Consider the following 24,619-nt stretch of genomic DNA (forward strand, 5'->3'; position numbering starts at 1 on the left):
ACTCATAATACATAATTACACCTTGAACTACTGTGGAAATGACATGAAGTAAAGTAAAATATTGCTGTGTTACATTGTTCAGTTTAAATTTGCAAGTAGTCAAGACTGACTTGCTGACATTTACTTTGCGACAAGCCAATGTGACAACACTGATCTGGTATTAGCTTATCAAAAATCTTTGACGTGGTTGTACATGTGCTGCCAGGATTTATTTTTCTGCTTAATGACCTTGTTATCAGGGTTTGTTTTTCCAACATGAGCTGACACCTTGGTAAAGATAAATATATATATATATATATATATATATATATATATATATATATATATATATATATGTGTGACTGTATTATTTGAATTTACCTGCATAATTTAAGATAATAGTATTTATTCTGGATTTGTTCTGGATTTAGGCAGAACTGATAAGACAGCTTTCATGCTAAATATATTCTCACACAAAGGAATACACTCTAACACATTAAGGACACTGTGTATGAACTCTATCACGAGCCTTTGGAATCATGTTTCAGAAATCAGTGCAATCTAACAGACTGAAACAGAAGTTCCTGAATGTTTATATAATACTTTACCTAAATGTTCTCTGCAGATCACATCCCTGCTATTCGATGCATAATAACAGTAATCAGATAAGCAAGAAAAATAAGAATCTTGTTGCTAATATATGTTTAGAGATGTAAAATATTTGGGATGCATATTGTTGTCTTTAATAAAGAGCTTTATTTCTCTCTTTCAATTTGACAGCAGGACTTCTTGTTTTTATGTTAACATACAAGTCCCTCTAAAAACTCCACCCACACACTCAAAAAGTCCTGCTTGCTTGAGCCCCTCAAACTATGTTTGTGCTGTCAGATTAACATATTTCCTGCCTCTAGTTTCAGCCTTTTTCCACAAAATGTCTCATCTGGGATCTTTACTACTCGCTCTCGGATTGCTGTGGAACAGCAATAGAAACCACAACAATCCTGGATATGATGCCGACGTTCAGGTTTGACTCGTTTACTTCACAGCATGTCCGTCTGAGAATTACTGCTTTACTGTGTATAGCAGATCATCCAAAACACAATTTTCATAATCCAATTCTGTTTAGTTAATGATGTTGCTACTCTTGCTGTTTTTGTTTTCAGGTCAGTGTTTATGAAATGATAAAAAGTCCTATCAGCAAAAATGACTAATTAATTAATTTGCTTAATGGCTAATATAATGAAAACATAACAGGTGAGGTCAGCTGTACATACTGTACATCTGACAGCTTTGTTGATAAAGTTAAGGAAATACAACAGTAAAATGATATTGTTTCATTATTATTCCTACATGAGGCATGCTGGAGATTAGTATATGCAATAAGGTGATTGCAATATAACTGGATTTTTTTACGCATGGAGTAAAAATACTAATAATGTTCATGCAAATAACGTACTGCAAATGCAATCTGCGATTAACTGCCTTCACGGTGAACTCATAAGTTTTGACAAATAAACCCTAACTTTATTTTTTACATGAATTCTAAGACAATAAATTGACTAAAGCAAAGTGTATCATTTGGTGGTCGGCTGGGGATGTTTTTAATGGCAATTTGAAAGCGACCATAGAAAATCTAAGTAAAAAAAAATAAGGCGAGTGCACAGAAGAAGCCGGAGAACCACCTAGGAGGGGCTTAAGCTGGAGAGTAAACACATACAAGCATACAAGCATATTGTGACACAACCATGGTCTTTTTGACCATGAAGTATGAATTCTAAGCACAATATCTGAGTGTGAAAACTATGGGCTCAATATAAAGTCATAAAGATTTTGCGGGTGTAAATTTATGTTTGCAAATAATTTGAGTTCTGTATCTGTAAATCAAGCTTGTCACCATGTAGAAAAAAAACATCTGCCTGAAAAATTCAAGTTTGCAATGTGCAGGAAATGATTTACGTAGTTGTAAAAATAAAATGTATTTGGGAAAAAATAAACTATTATGTTTCATTGTATTAAACCAAGAAACTTTCTTTCATTACACCAAACAGAGCAAGTGAAAACTAAAATAAAAAATGTAAGTCCAATGGTTTGAGGTCACCGTCTTTTGCCTCCACCACCCCTTAAACTTTATTTATTTATTTATTTTTTTTTCTATTGACATCCTTACCCATCAGGTGGAAACATTCACCCCATCTTCATGTTCCTGGCCAAGTGTTAGTATGTGACAAAAAAGGAGTAAGAATGTGTTACCAAGCAGTGAGTGACCTAAAAGTTTTTTTTTTTTTTTTTTTTTTCCCCCGACACCAAAGTCATTTGAAATAAATTTGTTTGTATTCACTTTCTGGGACTGCCCTGAAGATGTTATATGAAGCCTGAGTTGTATTTATTTAGGACTGACATTTGTCTTCCTCAGTGTAAGCAGCAGAGACTTGAGAGCTCTCACAGCGCAGCCATGAGCATGCGATTAAGAATGAGTTTCCTGGAGGTGAGCAAAAAAGAGTTTGGTGGTTTTCCATCTGGACACTTTCATATCAAGGCCTCTTGGGATGTTCAGCATGTATATTCATAAGAGGTGGGCAGAAACAGGAGGGGAAAAAAGTTTTAAGAGAACCAGCTGGTTGACTAAAACTTCACTTTGGTGACCTCAATTTCTCCTGCTCCAATGAGTTTGGTTTGTCCGGAGACTAAGCACACAGTACAGTGCTTGTCCCTGAGTGAACTTGTGAAGGGGGTTTTCTTTAAACACACTGAAATGAACTACAATGTATGACAGTCTACAGTAAATTTGAAAAGAAATAAAGAAATTTTTAATACATGAATAATTTAAGAAAAATTCATATTTCATACAGGAGAAATTTATTCATTGAGAAGAAATAATGCTTTTTATTGCTTTAGGCTAGGAAGTTTTCAATGCAGCTGACTGCAGTGTTGCATTTAAAGGTGGTTTATTAGAATTCAGGTCACACATTCTTTCACAATGCAACAGACAATGCTTCTGAAAGGAGTTAAAAGCACAGGGGCACCATGTAATCCATTAACAGTCGAAAGATGTAACATAATAAAAAACAAAACAAACTTTTCTTCTCTCAAAAAGTTATAACTTTGTGATTTCCAGGCCACAGACACCACTCAGCTGTCCACAGAGCAAAGTGAGTCAAAAAACAAAGACATTAACTCATTCTCTGAGTTTCCAAACCAATTGCACATATGCACAATTTCTTGTTTTGCAAGAGGTCACAGTCTCCACTTTAGAGGACCCCCAAGAATCTGCTCCCAATGTCCAGGTGACAGACAGCACAGGAAAACCTCCGAAGGACCATGTCTATATTCTGACAGTTCAGGTCTAGTCCGGCAGCAGGACTGAGACCTCCTGAACCCCGATTATACAGCACAGTAATCAGTCTGAATTTCTATTGTGCATACTCAGAGTATATTTTAACCTCGCTAGTCTGAATGGCTCCGTCTTATACTTTAATTCAGGCGATCAATTAGCAGATATAGTAATTAAAAAAAAAGATGGATTTAATTTTCACACAAGGATGCAGATATTTCACCCTAGCAACAATGACTGCAGTCCCCTTTTTTAAAATTAGTTTAGTTGGAAAAACAAACTGAACATAAATTTGTCTGGTGTGTCCTGGTTGTGTTGCATTGACTTTTCCCAGATTTTTTTTCCATTTAATTTTGTTGGTCATTATCCAATTAAAAAGTTTAAATGTCTTTTATTATTTTTCTTCTTCTTCTTCTTTACACCTTTTTGTATTTGTATAAATTACTTCATTCAGAGACAGTATGTTGAAAGGCTGAAATACTATGAAACACTTAACTCTTTTTCATAAATAGAAAATAAATGACTACATATGCTAGTAGTTAGCAGCTAGAAGCTAAACACTAGCAGCAATTGACAACTGGGTTTTGGCAAAATTCCAGTCTTTAACATTAGCTAGCTAATACAGGCCCAGGATTTTACAACTAATGAAACTCTTAGACTTAGCTGAAAGCCAGATGAGGTTAAATCATGCAACTTTAATGACAAGCATCGTTGATGTGAAAAAGAAAGGAACAAAACTCGCAACATCCCTCTATGCTTCTATGCTTCTATCAGAAAAAAAAGTAAGAAGCCATTATTTATGTAAATGAAAACCAAGGTGTATGATTAACTACAATTTGGTTTAAAGGTGCATAGCTAAATTTTGGTGCCATCTAACGGGGACTAACTTGTCCTTTACCTCTACTCTGAGCTCTCTCCACGCTTGTTCCATTTCTTGCTCTGTTATTTTCTACCTTTCTTTTCCTCACTTCCTCCAATAATGTCCTCTTGCCTTTCTTTGCTGAGTCAGCCATGGTGCATGTTCAGTACAGCCAATATGTTGGCATGTGACTCAGTGGTGTAATGCAAAACGCAGCTGTCAAGTGATGCTCTGGGCTGAAAAAAGAAAAGTTAAGTGCCATTTCTCAGCCTCGGGACACTGTGGAGCAATGGTGGCTGCAGGAATGTGCATAATGTATATTGATGTACTATCAAAATGACTCAAAAGGACTGAGTTTTAAGCTTGTAAACTGTAAACTTTAAAAAATGTAAAAAATCATTACAATTTCTACTCAAATCACATTTTATTTCTAAGGAGTAATTAAATTAATCCCAGTTAAACAAAAAGCTAAACCTGACAAAAATTTAAAGATAAATTTTATGATAAATGGTGGAAAGCTGCAAAAAAGCATACGCAACTTTAAAAGAAAGCACATTTAAAAGCTTCTTTATGCAATGAAACAATGAAATGATCATTTTTAATTATTTATACTTGTATATGATGAAAGACACATTACTGGTATGTACTGTGGTTTCATAAACAAGAATATTTATGATTCATTATTCAGAGATTCCAAGTAATCTTACTTTTCTTTTGTCTACAAAATTTGCAACAAAACATACATAGTAAAAAGAAGCACAAGCACATTTCACACTGAAAAAAAATAAAATAAATAAATAAAATAAAAGAAATAAAGCCCCCCTTAAGCCTTTTGTGAGTGGTAGGTCCTCAGTGGAGTCAATCATACAGCAAGGTCAGTCTTTCTATTATTGTTTTTCCACCTGAATTCTAGACTAACTGATTCTTGAGGGTCCACAAAAGCAAGCACAACACACACCAAACAAACAGAATCAACATATGGTCAAAATGAAGATTTTGCTCTGGTGAGGATTCCCTATTTTGAATTTTGTGAAATGCAGCAGTCTGAAAAGCAGCTTCTCACGTTTTCCTACACCAGTTGTAATTTTTCTACATGCGCTGATGCACTTTAACTGAACTGCAGACTCATAGAAATCTCATCCAGCAAAAACCTGTAAAGCATTTGTAGGTGTTTGTCCACTGCTGACTTGAGGTCTAACCTAGGTGGCATTTATTTAGATTTTTCAAAATTCTATTACCAATTATCCTACTTCCACCCATCTCTAAACAGGTCATATTGTAACAATAGTATTGTGCAGCAATCCAGAACACATACGCAGGGGAACAAATTTATGCTAGCACTGTTGCCATGACGTTTCTATAAACCACAGGGTTTCAAACAGTCTTAAAAAAGGTTGAGGTGAATGTAAGTGATTCTATTGCTCTTGATTTTAAAAAGAAGCATGCAGAGTAGAATTTTCTCCTCCAAGCAAAGAAGCAGACTTTTTGTTTCTTCATAGCTATAAATCAAAGGCTAGCACTTCCTTGCACCTCGGACTCACACAGACGAAATCCCAGCATGACTTTAACTGTCTTACAGGTCAGAAAAGGTTGTGCTTTCTGCCTGACGGGTGTTATTGTTGTGCCAAGACTACAGCAATCACGAAGCAAACTTGCCTTATCACAGAAGCCAGGTGTCCATGGCAGCTTGGTCTACTTGCTAGGAAATGTGAGCTACAACTTGTGTACGGCACAACGCCTGCCGCTACTGTCCTGCTGTGTTTCTCACCTGCTCTGACAGCAAAGATGACAAGAAGTCACCTTGGCAACCAGTTTAACCACAAAAGTTCAAAAGTAGCAGATCAAATCAGCATAACATGAATTAAGTCTCTCATTAGCAGCCATCATGCAGCTGAAATGAAATGTAAAAAGGGCAGGTTAAGCAGCTCTTCCTACTTGAAAGCAAATATCTATAAATGATTAATTTTGGAAGATTAATTCAAAGTAAATTAAAAGGGAATGGAAGTTAAACATTTTCCTCTGTTACATATTTTACCAATTTGAAGCTTATTTAATGTGAAAAATAAATTATACAATCTTAAAAATCCAAATAAAGTGAGCATGTTCTGATTAATTTCCATGATAATGAGGATACTTCTTAATATGTATTCTAAACCAAAAAGAGAAAAGAAGCAGGATGTGAAAGCATCATTAACTCTTACCTCGACAGTGAACTCCTTCATCATAGCCGTCCTCACAGTCTTTCGCCCCATTGCAGAGCTTGTTGAAATGAATACATTTTTTCGTCCCAATACACTGTATGTGATTAAGGGGACATCTGATCACCAAGTCCTGTGCACCTAGAGCAAAAAAGCAAGACAGAGTCAAAGAAATGAATAAATCATATATATTGCACAAGCCAAATGTGCTTAAGTTTTATGACCATTTTTACTCCCGGCACATGGATAAAACTGACCATATATATATATATATATATATAAAAAAACAACGTTGATATTGTTTGAAATATTTTGCAAGTAAACACCTTTTTGTGTCACCTCAAAGTGCTGATACTTCAAGACCCTTTACAGGAGGAAGAACCTATGCATATGCAAATGTATTTATACTTCACAGCATTGTTCTTTACACACAACAGATGTTCTTTACACACACTGCCTTGTAGCCACGTTGGTGAAATCTCATAACAAACTACCTGGCTCCTACTGCTAGGCAGGCAAACAGCAGAGAGCAGCTGTTTAAGGATTCATGAGGCACACAGGTGACCCTCATTCATGTGGGTAGCCCCAAGAGCACATAAAACACAGCTGACCAATACACTGGAACTGTAAATGTGTCACATTTCCACCTTAACTACATTGACATCAATTATCATTGTGCCATTGCAAGCACTTAATGGGAAGATTTATCACCCATGTGATGAGATCTGTAACAATTTACATAGTTCTCCCACACATTCAAACTCACTGCATGTACATCACACGTGTGAATCGTGAACTGGATGATTACTTATTTGCAAAACCTATTTCTACTTGTGAAGGTAAGATATGCCAAAATTAATGTGGCTATTGCAAAGATGGCAGTCATATTGTGCAGATTTATGGAGGAGATGTGTGGAGGAGGAGGCCTATATTTGAGACAAAACTGATTAATCAGTCTCCCATCCCTAAGCCAAAAACTGCCCCAAAACAACGCCTGAAAACCTTTCTCTTGAATAAATATATAATGATTTCTACATTTCAAGCACTGAAATTCTGCACAATTTATGCCACATTTAGGTATGTCAACTTTGAGTGACCTTGTCCCTGAGAGTTCATGTTTCATACATGAGTGGACTGGCAGCCCCAACTGGTGGGATCCAAAACATGTTTAAAACATCTACTTTCTCCTGCAGTGCGAGCCATGATGGATTGTTACATTTGGTCTTAAAATCTAAAAATCTCTTTGCAGTTCATTAAATCTAGCAGAAACTGGATATAGGACTTAACCTGTTTTCTAAATAATTGTTGCTCTGACATTAGTAAATATAATTTTATGTTTTCATCTTTAAAGAATTGTAAAGTTACTGCACTCCCAGGCACAAAATCCTCTCAAATCTGCTAAAATGTCACACATTTTGATGCTGTAATCATTGTAATCTATAATTCCATATACATTATTGACTTAATGTATGCATATTAAATAAAATGGACTGTCACTTTAAAATATAGCAGACAGATTTTAACCTTACAGAAAGAAATGGCACTTTCACAAAACATCCAAGTCAGTGTTTCAGTGTCCATTTGGCAAATGTGCTATTTAACACACAGCTTAAGGGTCTGTGACAACATAACAGTGCTGTCAGCCTCTCCCTTTGGTTACTTGCCACATGGGCTCTAATCTAATGTGATAAGGGGAGGAATGGTGCATGAATATTCAGTGGCACTGATCTGTGATGCAGGGGGTACACAGATGGTCTCTTAACAGCTGAGGTGCTCAGAACTCCTCTGTAATGTCCCAAACTACTGTACTACACTGGACGATTGCTCAAAGTCAAAGAGACAGGATAGTTCCTCTGCCCTTCATTTTCCATTTCAAGGTGCTAATGACACTTAAACCCCCCAAACTCTGCCAACTGCACGGATACTGAGTTACAGCTTGGTTAAAGCTGGGATATCAGAACACACATTAGCTCAGGACAAAAGGGCAAAAAATAAAAAAAAACCTAGTTGCGTTCATGTCTCCCAAAAGACCATTAGTGATGAAAAACAAGACATAGGCAAAATTATGATTGCATTATAAAGGAACCAGTTGCCAGGAAAAGATACTGTCACTTTATAGTCCCAAGAAACAAAATATAAGCAATTTCTATGTTCCAAACCAGGGCCGCTGCTAGCTGCTAGCCATTTGGGTGCCCTTACCACAACTGCGTTTTTTTTTTTTTTAGGACAAAAATATCCTATTCGGTCACAATTTTTTTTTCTTTTTTTTTTTTTTTTTTCCTTTTGTTATTAGTATCAAATGCTACACTTTTGTATTGTTTATATCTAATATCGAAGTTCAAAACTGGCTGGGTGACCTATAACATGTAACTGCCATGTTCAATGTTACTGTGTTCACAAAATCAGTTCAGCTGAGATAAAAATATTCTGTTACTGTAGTTCTGGCATTTACAGGGCGTCATTGAACATGTCAGAAGCTCAGAGATCACAGACCTGTCAGTCAAGGTGAACAATGACATATCTCATTTAATATCTTATGTTTTATTGTATTTATATATTTATTCATTTTTCCTTTGATGTGGCTACAGCTCACAGCAGTTTGTGTCTTTATCTTAACATTTCATCAACAGCCCTGGTTTACAAATGCTGAAGAAAAAAAAAAAAAAAAAAAAGATTTGGGAGAATTCTTGATCTGTTAATTTCTGAGTGAAAAAGTTTTGACAAAGAGTATCTCCATGGACGCTAGTGCAGTCTGTATTTTGGTGTCTAGATGGTTTTGAGAGAGTGATGTGTTGGCCAGTGTTAAACAAATGAATATGCCTTGGCTGAAAGTGATGATGACAGATAAACAAAAGGACAGGAAAAAAGAAAATTTTAGTAACCCCCTGTTCTATCACTGTGGATAATTCCTGAAGGGGGGAAAAAAAAAACAGATCATTTTTGTTCTAAACTGGGTTCCTAGGGCTGGGGCGATATCTTGAGATTTTGGATTATATTGAGATAATTTTACATTAGTTCATGCTGCATTAGATAAATTCTAAAAGAGCACTGAGATGCCCATTTCTCCTTTCCTTGAATATAATCTGTGTTTGGAAAAGTGTTGCTAACAAGGAGGAGGGTTGTCAGAAAAGGAGCATAAATGATTGGTTTACATATCAGTCCTGAAGAAGAACTGAAAAAAAAATATCAGTGATGTCAACAAAACTATATTGTAGGAGAGACTGTTGCACACTTAAGATTAAACTGAACTGGTTGAGCACCCGGCTCAGAGATTCCTCCATGCAGCTGGCACAGGTTTGAATCCCAGCCTGGAGCCCTCTGCTGCAACCCCTCTGTCTTTGACCCGCTTTCCTTTTCAGCATCTGTGTCATAAAGGCCTCTAGAACCAAAATAATAATATCTCTAAGAAAAAATATGTGAACTGATGAAATTGTATACATCCACCACCTGATTTGAAAACATTACCCCCAGAGAAAATGTGTGGGGAAAAAAAACAAGGAATTTGGGGAAAAAAAAAATTCTTGTGTGTGCAGCTGGACAGTGCGACAGTGTGGCTGAATAGCTCAGTTGGTAGAGCATCCGTTCCCCATTCATCCCCATGAGACCAGGGGATGGATATTAACACCTTCCAGTTGGGTCCTTAGGCAAGACCCTTAACGTCACTGGCTGACCGCTGTGAGTCACTTTGGATAAAAGCGTCTGCTAATTCACTGAAATAAAAAATAAAATGGAACCTGGAAAAAACCAAAACGAATTTCATAGCACTCTACAAATATAAACGGGTGTGAGAGAACCTCACTGCGTTTTTATTATTTCTTACCAGAAAAAAAAGAAAGAAAAAGATATCAAGATTTATATCATATGTCATCATTTAGCCAACCAGTATTGGGATTTCCCAGCCCTAGTGGAAGCACTAATGGCTTGATAAATCAATTATATCAAGATATAAAATGAACAAGCACATTTATAAACCACTTTAATCATAACACTTAAAGGTGAAAGCAAATGATGCCTTGGTAAGGTAAATGAATAGAGATTTTTCACAGTTTTCTCCTTGTTCAGGCAAAGAAGCATTTAAGTATTATATCAATATCTATCATTGTCTTATTCTACAATACCAAACTGTAAATTAGAATAGAGTGTGCACATCTAATCTAAATACTGCAACAACCCTTTTTCATGGTAGATATTTTGACTTTTCACTGCACAAGTAGAATTAATAACATTAATGATGATCCATTTCACAGTGAGCCAGTCTGCAAAACAGCACGGACACACCTAAGTGGATTGCAACCATCATTAATAAACCTGCTACTTTTCTGCCCTGACAAGTCAAAACATCTGCCATGAAAAAGGGTCGTGTTGCTGACTACAAGGTTCCTAGTTAAAGCATGGTGACAGAATCACAAAGAAAAAAATATTTGTGATGTACTATAGGTCCACTTCAAACATGAGTAAAAAGATTTTTTTTTCCCTTCAAATGTTATGGTCAGTTTAGTGAAATCTTAAGCAATGAGTTATACAACTAAAACAGTCACATAACACAACTCACATAAGATAGAAAGAGAAGAAGTAGATTGGGACATATTACAAACCAATCAGGGTTTTGGCTAAAATTAAAATACATTCTTATTACAACAGAACCATGTTGCCATTATTACATGTAAATATAGCATGTTATTACTAAATTTAGCTTGTTCCTGGCTGGCTTTAAGCTAAATATTACTTGGTTAGAAATAAAACTAGATTAAAGTGTGAAAGAGTCTGGGTTGAAATACATTATTTGTACAATGTGACCATCACTGTCATTTTTTACCTTTTATGTTCTTTTTATGTGCTCCTACAATCACTTGATTTTACATTGTCCTAATTATCAGGCATACTCACCTGCATACAAATATGCCACAAGATCTTATTGAGAGGAGGAGGACAGGCTTTAAAGTCATGCTAGCAGCCCTTTGAGGATACAATTTGGCAAAACAGTCATGAAGCACTCATCCCTGCAGATTTACATATGGTGCATTTGATAATTTGTATAAACATGTTTATGTTTTACAAAACATAACAAAATCCAATCATCAATTTGCATATGGCCTAAATATTTATAAAAGACCTAAATATCAATCAACAGGGGTGGAATGAATTGATAAAGAAAAATACTTAAACGAACAAGAGCTATGAAGAGAATATTTATATTATTACCTTATTTACTAAGATATATTTGTTAGCCGGCACCTGCCTCTGCCACGGACAGACCCGCTCCGGCCAGGCTTCAGCTCAGCCAATCCTCGGAATACTGATTAGTCACACCTGTATTCAATCTACTCACCAGGCTTCAAATACTCCAGCTCCCCACTCAGTCCTCGTTGGACCTCGTTTCCACAAAGATGGACTATCCTATTCACCCCCTCCCAGTCTCGACTCCTCTGGCTGTACTCTAGACTCCAGTTTGGCTTCCTGGCTCCCTGCTCTTCGTAAGCTTCTTTGAGAAGAAACAGTGCTTGAATAAATCCTTGTTAAACTCCGATCTGTCTCAGTGGGATCCTTCATAACAGAAGGTCCAACCGAAAGAATGACGGATGGATTCCACCTCCAACCATTATTCTGGCAATCCGAAACTATGCAGCGGCTTCTTGCTACAATGCTCCCTCCACCTTGAAATGAACTCTAACAGGTTCCCCACTGATCGAGCCAAAATTGCTTACGTTATATCCCTGCTTTCAGGACCAGCACTCCAGTGGGCTGACGCACTCTGGCAAAAAGGCGGCAATGTGACACAATCCTATCCTTAATTCACGAGACACTTTTAGGAAGTGTTTGGGATTTCCCCTGGAGACGCCACCGTACAGGAAAGATTGTTTTGCCTCCGGCCATCACAGAACATGTCCTGCAGTTTCACTCTGCTCACACACTTTCGGATGAGTTTAGAACCATCGCTCCGCCTCCAACTCATGGCCCAAGATGACAGTTTGGGATTGGAAAAGTTCATCCAGCTTGCCATTCAAGTGGCTCACAGAATAAAGAGCTGCCTACGTGATCTGCCACCTACCGCTGCTACCTCAGCCGCCAAGGACGTAGAACCCATGCAAGTGGATTCCATGCATCTTACCCCGGCGGAGCGCCGTCAACGCCTTACAAATAGACTTTGTCTCTACTGTGGCCAGGCTGGTCACCGTATTGAATCCTGCCCGGTTCGACCCCCATTTCCTCGGGTGAGTCTGGCATCTGCCTTTTCTATTCCTGCAAGACCCCTTACAACACCTGTAATGTTGTGGTCACCATGTGTTTCTCTGACAGTCCCGGGCCTCCTCAATTCCGGCTCCGCGGGAAACTTCATCTCCGGCTCCTTAAAACACCGTCTCCAGCTCCGATGTCATCGCTGCCCTATTTCTCTTAACATCCAGACCATCACAGGCAAGAAACTTACCGAACGTGCTATTCACCTACAAACCCCACCTTTACACCTTGGTGTGGGTTGCCTACACAGAGAGGAAATGCAATTTTTGGTGTTGGAGCACTTAACAGTAGACATCATTCTGGGAAGGCCGTGGCTTGAACGACATGCTCCCATCATCTCCTGGAAGACTGGAAGACGATGGGGTCCCGCCTGTTATGCAACCTGTTTTCCCCAACGACCACGACCCACTCCAGCTACCAGAATTACAGTAGGTGCCACCACTGTTGAAATCCCTGATGTTCAAGCAGTCCAACCTCTTCCTACTGCATATTCACACTTCCAAGATGTTTTCTGTCCTCGCAAAGCAGCTCAGTTACCTCCTCACCGTCCCTGGGACTGTGCCATCGAGCTGAATCCCGAAGGTAAGCTTCCAGCTGGCAGCATCTATCCCCTATCCATCCCTGAAAACAAAGCCATGGAGAATTATATATCCGAAGCACTGGCACAGGGCTACATTTGACCTTCCACGTCACCGGCGGCATCCAGCTTTTTCTTCGTGGGAAAGAAGGATGCGGGACTCAGACCCTGTATTGACTATCGAGCCCTGAACGACATAACAGTCAAGTATAAACATCCCCTTCTGTTGGTACCATCAGTCCTTGAAACCCTGCAAGGAGCTAGAGTGTTCACCAAATTAGATCTGGGCAGCGCTTACAATCTCATTCGGATCCGCCAAGGAGATGAATGGAAAACAGCATTTGTCATGCCCACCGGCCACTACGAATATCTGGTCATGCCCTACGGTCTTGCTAATTCTCCCTCGGTTTTTCAAGGATTCATGAATGAAATTTTCCGCGACATGATCAACCGCTTCCCTCTGGTTTATATTGATGATATACTCATCTTCTCCCCAGATCTCTTGTCACACATCCACCATGTCAAACAGGTCCTGAAAGACTCCGAGTACATCGTCTGTTTTTGAAGGCGGAAAAATGTGTGTTCCATCAGACGACTATCGACTTCCTGGGGTATATCGTGGAAACTGAAGGTGTTAAAATGGACAACAAGAAAGTGCAAGCAGTCCTAGACTGGCCGACACCGTCAAAGCCCTCCAACGTTTCCTGGGATTCGCCAACTTCTACAGACGCTTCATCTGTAATCCCCAGTTTATTTCAGGACTAACACCATTCCGGTGTTTTTTGGGACATCAGCCACCGCTCTTCCCATGGAATGGGCAGGGCTCCAATATGCCAGCAGTGGATGACTGGTTTCAACACAGCAAGCGGGTCTGGAGTCAGGCTCATCGACATCTGCAGCGGACTGTCCGGCACTACACTGAACAGGCAGGTCGACGGCGATCCCAGGAACATATTTATGCTGCAGGGAGCTAAGTCCCAGATACATCGGACACTTCCGGATCGTCACCCAGATTAATCCAGTCACATACCGTTTAGAATTACCTGCTACCTACAGGATCCATCCTGTCTTCCATGTCTCACTGCTGAAGCCTTATCATTCTCCTGTTACTCCTCCTTCCACAGAGTCGGGTGTGGCGGCGGTTCCCCCTCCCCCGCCTCCACTTCCCCTGGACACTGAGGATGGGGCTGTGTACGCCATCCGGGGCATCCTTCTTGACTCAAGGCGGCGACGCGGGCGCTTGGAGTATCTGGTCGATTGGGAGGGCTACGGACATGAAAAGCGGTGCCTAGGGATGACGTTCTGGACCCATTCATGCTCAGGGACTTCCATCTGCTGAATCCCAGCCACCCTCGGCCCCGTCGTCGGTTCCAACCTTGCTCCCTGCTCTTCGTTAGCTTCTTTGAGAAGAAACTGTCCTGGAATAAATCCCTGTTAAACTCCGATCTGTCTCAGTGGGGTTCTTTATAACATTTTTTACTTATTTGCAATGCGGCCCATACCACTATTTACAAGTTGCACCCAGTGGGAATCATGTCTTTGTTCCTGACATAACTCACATCAGTTTCACATGTTGGAAGTTTTGTTTTTATTGCAGCTTCTCCATACCTGGCGCATGCACCTGTCAGAAGTCTGCTGCATGTTGGAATTATGCTTCACTTGTTATGGTCCATCTCCACCTGCCTTACTGCCTGTTTTTCCTCCATAAACTTGCTCCAACTTCCTCTGCCAGTTGCTGCAGAAACTTCCTTTGAGCTATTTGTGTGTCAGTGGACTCTTGACTATAATTCCAGGATTTGTTCCCGCATAGTTCAATATATTCCCAAATACAGCAACGAGCCACCTCCTCGTATGCACGCTTTACAGAACCCTTCATTGTCATCTGATTGAGAATGTTGGGAAACGAAAAATGGAACAGCACAGCATCCTGTGCAGTCAAATCGCATTAGCCATTTTACAATTTGCCTAAATCGTTTTTGGCATTTTTTATAACACTTAGGCATTTTATAGAATGCCTAGGCAGCGTATGCAACAAGCATATTTCATACTATACTTAAAAACACCATGAATTTATTAAAATTCATTGTCACAAAATTAAGAAGCTCTTTTAGTTTTGTGCATTAATGTAATGGTTTATTTGAAGCAATAAATGGTTTGAAAGTAAAAACTGGATTCAATGAACAGTGCACCCTGTAGATGTCACAAGTAAGCTTTTGGTCTCATAATGTTTTAATTAAAAGGCATAAAACGTGCTACTATTTGCCCAATCTGAAGTGAAAATGTAATAGAAACAGCTGGGCCAAAATGATACCGCTATTTCCTTTAAAATGAAAGGCTTCTAGGGGGGGATTTCAGGAGCTATGTTCATTATGATAATCATGTTAATCTCAGCCGATGCTGGTTTGTGCAGAATAATGAATTCCTAAAAGTTAGGAAGAACCTATCAGCACGGAAAGCTCCTTAAACTTGTAAGTACTGGGATTTATAATATCCTTTAGATATAACAATTTCATTTTCTTAATTCATGGTTAAAGTCGATGATCAAAGTATTCTCAATGTGTGACCTGAGGCAAGGCCAATGTTGTTTCCACTATTGTTGAAACAACCTCCTCTGTGTTAAATCCAGCAGTCAGTGTAGCATTAGAGCCCCAGCTTCCTTTTTTTTCCTTCTAAACACTACATGTGCAAATTATTTGGATAAATCTGAACCAAAGCCAAAATGTTAGAAAAAGCAGCAACAGCTTTCACTATGCTGTGCTTTGGCACAGCTTTGCCTTTAGGCCATTAATGACTTACTTTATGATACCTTGTCTTATGTGTCACAACAAATTTATCTGTAGAGGAATGTGTGCAAATAACCCTAATCTAATATTTTTATGTATAAAGTTATTCAGTAAAAGTAAGCAGTGCTATACATGTGGGCCTATTTATGACAAAAGTTGCGGATTCTTCATTGCAGAGATTCCAGGAAACATATCACAGGCAAATCAACAGAAAGGCAAACAAAGAGTCAAATTGTGTCAAATTCTAGACTTGTACACAGACAAGGACTGCCTTGCAGTGCCATGATGTCAAACTCATCTGGTGTCTGCATTTAGGGGATTGTTGCAGGGAGACCTAATCAATCTTCATATTCATCCACGTGTGACAGTTTGCTTTGTATGAAAAATAAATAGTCTCAGTTCTCAACCCTAAGCAAAAAGTTTAAATGCCTTATTATAAACCGTGACTAAAGCTAAAAGTGAACAGGAAAATAAATAAAATATGGACAACAGTCTAAGTTAACTTGGTCTCAAACTCAAGTCTTCAGGCCCTGTTGAGTCACCTTGAGATGGTGTTGCTATTTGTCCAGATTCAAAAGAAATAGAAAGAACAAGACAAAGAGAAAGAATGTTACTCCACAGGATATCTAGTGCATATCTCAGACAAAAGAAGGGCTTATGAGGAAGGCTAGTTATTACACATCTCATCAGAAAGAATTTGTGAGAAACATAAATGTTTTTTGAGAAAATGTAAATTTATGCTAAACTGTAATCTTTGCTTTATTGTGAGCGAGTAGTTTTGGTGCCACATAACCGAATGAAAAAAAACAGACAAAAAAAAAACAATGGTCTCAGACGGAGTCTAATCCCCTCTCTCTCAAACCTCCTAATATCAGTATGTGTCATGGCTGATCATGAAAATATTCATGCATTTTGTATAATCTTTGAGAAATTTCTGGGATTTCTTTAGTCAGATGACAATAGAATGTCCCTTACAGCTGGACTGAATTGGTCATTATAGCTAGAAAAAGATGCAAAGAATATGGCATCTTATTCTAGGTTGCGACTAAGGATCAGTGTCATTTTCTCTGTCATTTCCACTTTCTCTCCACTTCAAATTAATTTCTTTTCAGACATTCAGCAGAATGTGATTTAAACATTAGTATCACGTTTTAATTTAATTTCTGACATCAAAATCATCACCAAAGTCTGGCCTATGTAAAGCAGACAAGTGGACCACTGAGAGGTCAGAGAACAGCAACAGAATGTTGGATGTTTATAATCAGAAAAACTGAGTCCAATTTATCAAAACAGCAGTGCTACAGTTCCAAACATGACAGCCACAGACATCACACTCATGGTATTTAACTCAGGGTAAAATTTGGTAGAATTGTTGAATGTTACCACTTTTTTTATTTATTTATTTTTTAGTCTAAATAATAAACAGAAATCGTAGAAAAACAAACAACAAAAAAGAACAACTGAAGTGATGCAGTGTTGTTAACAGTAATCTAGGTGCTTTAAGTTATGTTGCTGGTGTAAGGATATAAATATAAAGTATAAAAGGCATGGGTGGTTCAGTTTGTGTTCTCTTTACAGGTGTTCCTGTAAGCTGCCATGACTTAAGTTGCTCCTAAAGCTTTTAAATATTTGTATCATTATCGGCCTATACTTTGAGATGCTGTGATAAAAAAGTGATGGGACAGAATGATGTGTTTCTGTCATGTAGAAGTGGTGTGGGTGAATTTTGGATGTTCTTTGGTACTGCTTGTTACAAACAAAGTGCATCATCCAAAGTGTGTCACTGAGACATTTGACAGTTCCCTGGCAACAAAATGAACTACTAAAATAGAGGCTGGTAAAGTACAATGTGCTAAACAAGTGCAAAGTTTCTTACTATCAGGGCCAAATTTCACTAAATGTAAACTCCTGCTTTCTCCAGAAGTTACTACCTTTAACAGGACCAGTGGTCCTAACAGCAAGGCCTTTTTAATAGAATTATTTTCTTATGTGACCTTTACATACTTGGCATTTAAAATGCTGTGCTCAGCTAAAAGTGTGTTTTTTTTCTTTTCTTTTCTTTTTCCTTCTTTTCTTTTTCTTTCTTTCTTTTTTTTTTTTTTTTTTGTTTATTTTACTCTATTTTTCTGTATTTGTTCCCAAGGGTGACTTCTACACAGACAATTCCAGCAAAATATTACGGTACATTGCCTGGGTTTCTGTACATTTAAAGAAATATTCCAAGGCTAATTTAGAGCTCTTGTGAACTTTCTTATCAATACCAGGAAAAGCCCTAAATGACCACAAGAAGCAATGGAGAGACAGTCAGAGCACAAACTAAACTGGGTATTGATGGAAAATCTTTACGCCTTATATGCTTCCTAATTGCCAAATTTGAATGGCATATTGGGAATATTACTTCTTAGTCAAGATTTCTCAGAAGTGCCTTCTAAAAACTTCAGAAACAATACACACACAAAAACAAATAAATAAGTACACAAACAACAGCCAGTGTGGACCCTCTGACTACAAACTGCAGCACTTATAGTGAAGCTGTGAGGTTTAGAAACCATCCATTCTGAGCATAGCCTGAATGTAGCAGAAGGGTAACAAAACAGCTCAACAAGTGTAAAATCTGGCAGCTTCATAGAAACCACTTTTGGTTTTGGATGTCCTCCTTCTCAAGTGTCAATTTTTCCACACCCTAACTCACTTATCCAGTAAGGCATCTTGTCTAACTTTCCAGCAGACATAAAAAAGCCAAATAAAAATAAATAAATAAACAAATAAATAAATGTGAAATGATTACAAAAAACACTACATGTGTTAACATGAATAGATGCCATAGTATTAATGCATTGCAGAGTTCTCTTTTCTTTTTCTGAAAATAGTAACAGTAATGCCATAAATGTAAAAATAAAGTAACGTGAGGGAATGTGAGGGAAGGCACAAGTCACCGGACCAAAGAAGTGGAGCATTAGCATGACGCAGTTAACACAGATGTTTATGGACTAAGACACTTTTCATGATTTTAGTTTATTAGTCCAACATTTTAATGTTACAGACATGCAGAATACAGCTGTAATGTAATAAGGCATTAGACTATCCACTGTAAAACAGGTTTAGGTAGTATGATAGTATAGCTTATGCATAACTGTCACTGAGTGTTTAATAAGGTGGATTGGATGGCATGTCATTAGATGGACAACTTAGAGTATCAGAACATTCTCGAGTCGGCTCCATTTAACTAAACAAATACAAACAAATCTTTGACAAAGCTTTGCAGTCATAAAGGACTGATTCGTTAATTCCATTTTATGGGATTTTTAATATGGCATCTATTGGTCTATGGGTTCTTCACTTTAAACCATGATTGCCTGAAGCACCCACAAACATTTTACAACTATGACTAGTAACAATCTTAATTATCAGCTAAAATCACAAAAAAATGCAGCACTGCCCAAAAACACCTGGATTCTAATTATGCCTTACTGCTTAGCGTGTGTTCAAACCAATGTGCATTAACTTGTTTTTGTATTACTTCTACAGCATGTGTAGATACTATAGAGCTGGCTATACCTCTGGAAATTCTCAGTTTCTTAAACACATTGACATGTAGTGTTTTGCTGCTACTTGGAGGCAGCATCAGAAACATGTTGGACAATCTGAGCTGAGGTCTGCTGTCACTGGTGTTGGTGCTTTAGTTTTGCTCTGCTGTGGAAAACACAGAAATGTAAAAAAGACAAAGATCTGTTTTGTGAAACTAACTGGAGGGAAACTAACTGTTAGACCAAAGAGACTGTCAGGTTCAAATGTAGGACTGATTCACGTGTGTTTCTTGTGTATTCACTTTGTTTTCTCTGTTATAAAATAAGTAGAGTGGCCCCTTTAAGCTCAAGCTAACTTTTTAACCAGTCACTATTCCACCAAGGTGTAGTGTCATCTCCAGCTATGCATTGCATATTATACAGAAAGATACATCTGTGGTGGGATAAAATAGCCATAACCGTAAGGAAGTGGTCTGTTTGACTATCTAATACAAGGGGTACACACTAGCCCCATGGCATATACCCACACTGGGCAACCACACTGAGATAAGCAACCCTACCACACTCATGCATATATCTAATTCATTCATTCATTGCTTTTCGGCACCCAGTTTATCATATTCCAAGGTCTTGGACGGGGTGGTGGAGCTTTTCTTAGCTGCCATTGGGCAAAAGGTGGGGCGCATTCTGGAGGGGTCTCAAGTACATCACAGTGTCAAATCCAATTTATATTGGTATTTCCCTATCTTTAATCAAGAGCATAATTGTTCGATTTGCATTTCTCTAAAAAAACTCTGTTCTCACACTCAAAAAGTCACTTCTTGCTCTCGAATATATCGTTCTTCCTTTTAAAACTCTACTCTCTTCTCGAGTTTAGTGTTGAAGGTTCAAATCTCTGCACTCTCAAACTTCTGCTCTTGGATTTTTTTTTTCTCTCTCTCTTTGGTTGCTGAATGAGATGTCTTTCAAACATCCTCCAGTCTATAGATTACTAGATAAATCGAGTAAATAGTCCCCACCTTCTTCAGGGTGTGCTTGTTTTACAGTGCACTCAGTTCATTGGTACTTTACTGGGATCATCAGTTAATGCGTATGGATAACCTGAATCAGCAATCTCTAGTAAGCATTATGTTTTCATTATACTTTCCTTTTTATATATATGCATGTCACTGTTTTTCACTGAAGGAAAAACACAGTTACGTGCTAACTCACAGTAAAAGTACTCATTTAAAAACTAACTGTACCTATGCTAATGTACAATATGCCAAATATAAGGCTAAGGAAATCATAAATTGAGACACAGACATTCTGCTTTTATGGTACTATAAAATTAATCAACAGTGCATATTGAGATGATCATTATTCCTATGGGTTTGTTAAATATGTAGCAGAATTAACACAGTGCACTACTCATAGTGTTGAGTAATTGAGATGCATTACCATGATGTCAGCCTTGTTACACTTTGTCAACTAAAAACATTTCAAAATATGTTTTTTCTCTCATAAAATATATAACATGAAACTAACCATAAATAAACTAACCAAAATTTCAACCCTATTATTCATCCAGGATCTGCTTCCAAGTCACATTTTGGAGAAATGAAATACATAGTCATCCATCCTGATTTAGATCTTTATTATCAACACCTTATGTCAGGGTCGGCAATATATATATATATATATATATATATATATATATATATATATATATATATGAAACATGTGAGATGTTATTTGTGTAATGTGTGTGTTCCATACACGAGTGTTTTCCTTTAATTTATCTTTTTACCTTTCTGTGGGCCCTAGTGTCCTTGATTGTTGCAGGTAGATGAGAATGTGGGTCAGGGAAATGTTGGGATTGAATCCAGTCTGTCTGCGCTTACAAGGCGGCTACATTGTCAGGTAAATTAAACACCGCACCCACAGCAGCAACAAAACGTATTTTCCTTTTCTTTCCGTCTGGTCTTTTTGCTCCTGAAACTGAAACTTTTTTTTGATGGTTTAGTAACCACAATTTTCTGGTCTGTTGCTTCCATTATTGGTGAAAATGCCTGACAGAAACAGCTGTTAAACTTTTCATCTCCACACCAAGCTCAAGAGGCGGAAGAGAGGTGATTACTACTGGGTGAAGCTGCAGCTACATTCATGCTTAGCTCCCTTCACTTCACCCAGCAGTGCTGAAGCACACACGGGACTCTGCTGGAACTAGTAAAGCTGTGTGGTATTTGGAGCTGGTACCAAAACATTCACCACTATACAAGCAGTTTCTCACTTTCTTTCTCTGCTCTAACCTCCTCTCCCTGCCGCTCTGACTCCTAATTTATGCATCTCTCTCTCCAGTTCAACCATTCTTAAAGGGACCACGCTGTTCTTTTATGAGCACTGTAAATGCCACCATGTCTCTGCACATTGACACATAACTCTTATAATATTTTTTTATTCTTTTGTTGTTTTTTGTTTTAATCAATGTAATGTGATGGGCCCAATTTTATTGGCAGCGGATCAGTTTTGGCCCACAGGCCACCAGTTGCCGACCACTGCTTTATGTGCTCTCACGAAGTCATCTTAGCTGAGCCAATAGCTGATTACATGGATTTACTAAAGATCAAAACAGGTTACAATATTACTGACAAATAAGTTCTTTAGAAGTAAAGAGGAAAAGCATAAATGAATTATAATAAACAGAATTTGGTGACAATAATAAAAAAAAAAAATTAGAAAGAAAAACAAAAAACATGTAACTAGTCTGGAGTCATGGAGTGCGCTGTAAAACAAGCGCACCCTGAAGAATGCCATGACAATCTTCTAAATACAAGAGCATTTATCTAGTATTGTATTGGCTGGAGGATATTTGACAGACAGCTCAGTCACAACACAAGAGAGAGCAAAAAGTATCCAAGAAAAAAAGTTCTGAGAGAGCAGAGAATGTGTCTGAGTGTGAGGTTAAGAGACCAAGCTTGAGCGCAGGAGATTTGAACCTGCAACCCTAAACTTCAGAAGAGGAGCAGAGCTTTTTTTTAAAAAAAAACAATATATTTGAGACCAAGCAGTGACTTTTTGAGTATGAGAGCAGAGTTTTGAGAGAAAGAAAAATAATATTTGGGTGTGAAAACAAGAAATATTGTTTTAAGGATAGGGAAATACGCCCATAATAATTAACTTCTACCACATTTACATTTAATCCAAAAACATGTCTTTGGACTGTGAAAAAAAAAAAAATACAAAATACAACTAGGTAATAGGAGAACATAAAAACTTTACACTGCCAAGCCTGAGCTGAGAGTCTGTCTAGAAGCAATCTTTGATCTCAATCTGATGGGTGTCCCATAAATATATTATTTAAGATGTGTTTTACTTCAGCATAACACACCAAATAAGTCAAAATCAGCAGTATCACATGTTAAATATTTCAGCATGTTTTAGTACTGAGTACACTTAATGAGAACAAAATCACACACTGTATTGTTTACAGAGACCCTAAAAGTTCTTTCCTGGTGGGCAAGAATTCATTTGCTGTAAAATCTGCTGAGTATTCTGCCAAATCTCAGAACAGTCCCCATTTCATCCCACTGAGCAGTGGAGTAAAATCAGGTGTCGGCATCCATGACACCCAGGCTGTGCTGTACAGCAAAGAATCAATACACAAGTCGGCTGAGAGAAATGAGCAACCTCAGGTCAATATAATGAAGCTTAAAATAATCTATACAAAAAAAAAAAAAAAAAAAAAAAAGGAGGGGGTGAGGGAGGGAAGCATGTTAACAGCTATATAATTAATCAGCTGAGATAGTTTTGTGACCAACTTTTATGCAAATGTTATAATCTAAATGTTTTGGGGCCAACATGAAATTAATAATAGATAAAGTATATTTGGAGAACCTAATACCAATATCAGCTGAAAATAATGACCTCATTAAGGGTATAACACATAGTGTTATATTTACTGCTCGCATTTTGTCACCAAAGATGTAAATACACAACTGTGTATGAGGTTGCTTGAACTGAACGAGCCGTTATAATTGCATAAAATGAAATCACACTCTGTAAATGCACTGCAAAAAGTCAAGCCATGCAGCATATCGGGTGCTCTGAGCTAATGATTTGTGATTATATTTATTTATCGTTTCTTTATTTATGAGACTTATTTATCAAAATTGATCATTTTAAGTAATATCTTATTTTTCTATCTGAAGGGAAGGATGTCTGCTGTAAAAGGACAACATTGTGATCCATTCAAATCTAGGAAATCCAGGACAGTCAGTGTGTGTATAAAATAAGGGCTGTGCTTTATGTCAAGTGTTATTTAAAGTTCTTTTGTGGACAGAATAGCATATTGCATTGTTTTGAGGAAAAATGGGAAGAAACTCTTTAAAGAGATTTTCTTCACAAAGAATCAACAAAACTCTAAGTCGTCCTCTGTTTTCTTGTCTTCTCTTGAGCTTCTTTTAACTAACAACATTCAGCCAAGAAGAATGATTGTAAAAAAAAAACAAAAGCAAATATGTCAGTAGAAAGTTTTACAAAGCAGTTTGTATCATATATTTGTAAAGATAAGCAATAGAAAAAGCTCCACACAAACTTTTCAGAGGAATTCATGACTTTTAGGCCGCTTTGTGCTACCAGCTACAGCTGAATTGTCTAAATGTTAAGCTGTTGATAGAGGCACCAAATCCGAAAACATCTGTGTTGCTCAGTAACAGTGATTAGCAACTTTGTTTTTGGAAGATGTGCATAATAATTAGAAGAGTGATGAACAGGATATCTTTATATTTCTTATTGCCATATGAATATATTAAATTTTGGATGAAATAAGGTAAACAGTTTGTTATGTGACAGCTTGTCTTTATACTGACAGATGGAGCAATCCAGCATTTGTATTGTGTGTCTTATTTATGCAAATGTTAAAGTTATTTAGATCCTAAAGCACCATGTGTAAAAAAACGTTAGAATACTCAGTAAAATAATTATCTATTTTTAATATTGGTATTATTTAAAATTAGTTTCTTACCGAATATTAGACAAAAATTTATATTATATATATATCAGATGTTGTAGCTAAAAATGATCATGTGTTTTAATTTAATGGCACTAACAAAACAGAAATGCCCTAATGTCCTCATATTTAACTATG

The 24,619-nt window shown here is 37.6% G+C and overlaps 1 protein-coding gene across 1 annotated transcript in view; it reads right to left on the reverse strand.

Annotated features, from left to right (window-relative positions):
- The window catches only part of lrp1bb (low density lipoprotein receptor-related protein 1Bb), a 335,780-nt gene that overhangs the window by 207,585 nt on the left and 103,576 nt on the right, over window positions 1–24,619 (reverse strand). The window contains exon 3 of the mRNA XM_042001119.1: window positions 6,371–6,508. Coding sequence (XP_041857053.1) covers window positions 6,371–6,508 — 138 coding nt within the window. The remainder of the gene's footprint in view (window positions 1–6,370; window positions 6,509–24,619) is intronic.

Source organism: Melanotaenia boesemani, chromosome 12 (genome assembly GCF_017639745.1).
Source record: "Melanotaenia boesemani isolate fMelBoe1 chromosome 12, fMelBoe1.pri, whole genome shotgun sequence".
NCBI classification, from domain to species: Eukaryota; Metazoa; Chordata; class Actinopteri; order Atheriniformes; family Melanotaeniidae; genus Melanotaenia; species Melanotaenia boesemani.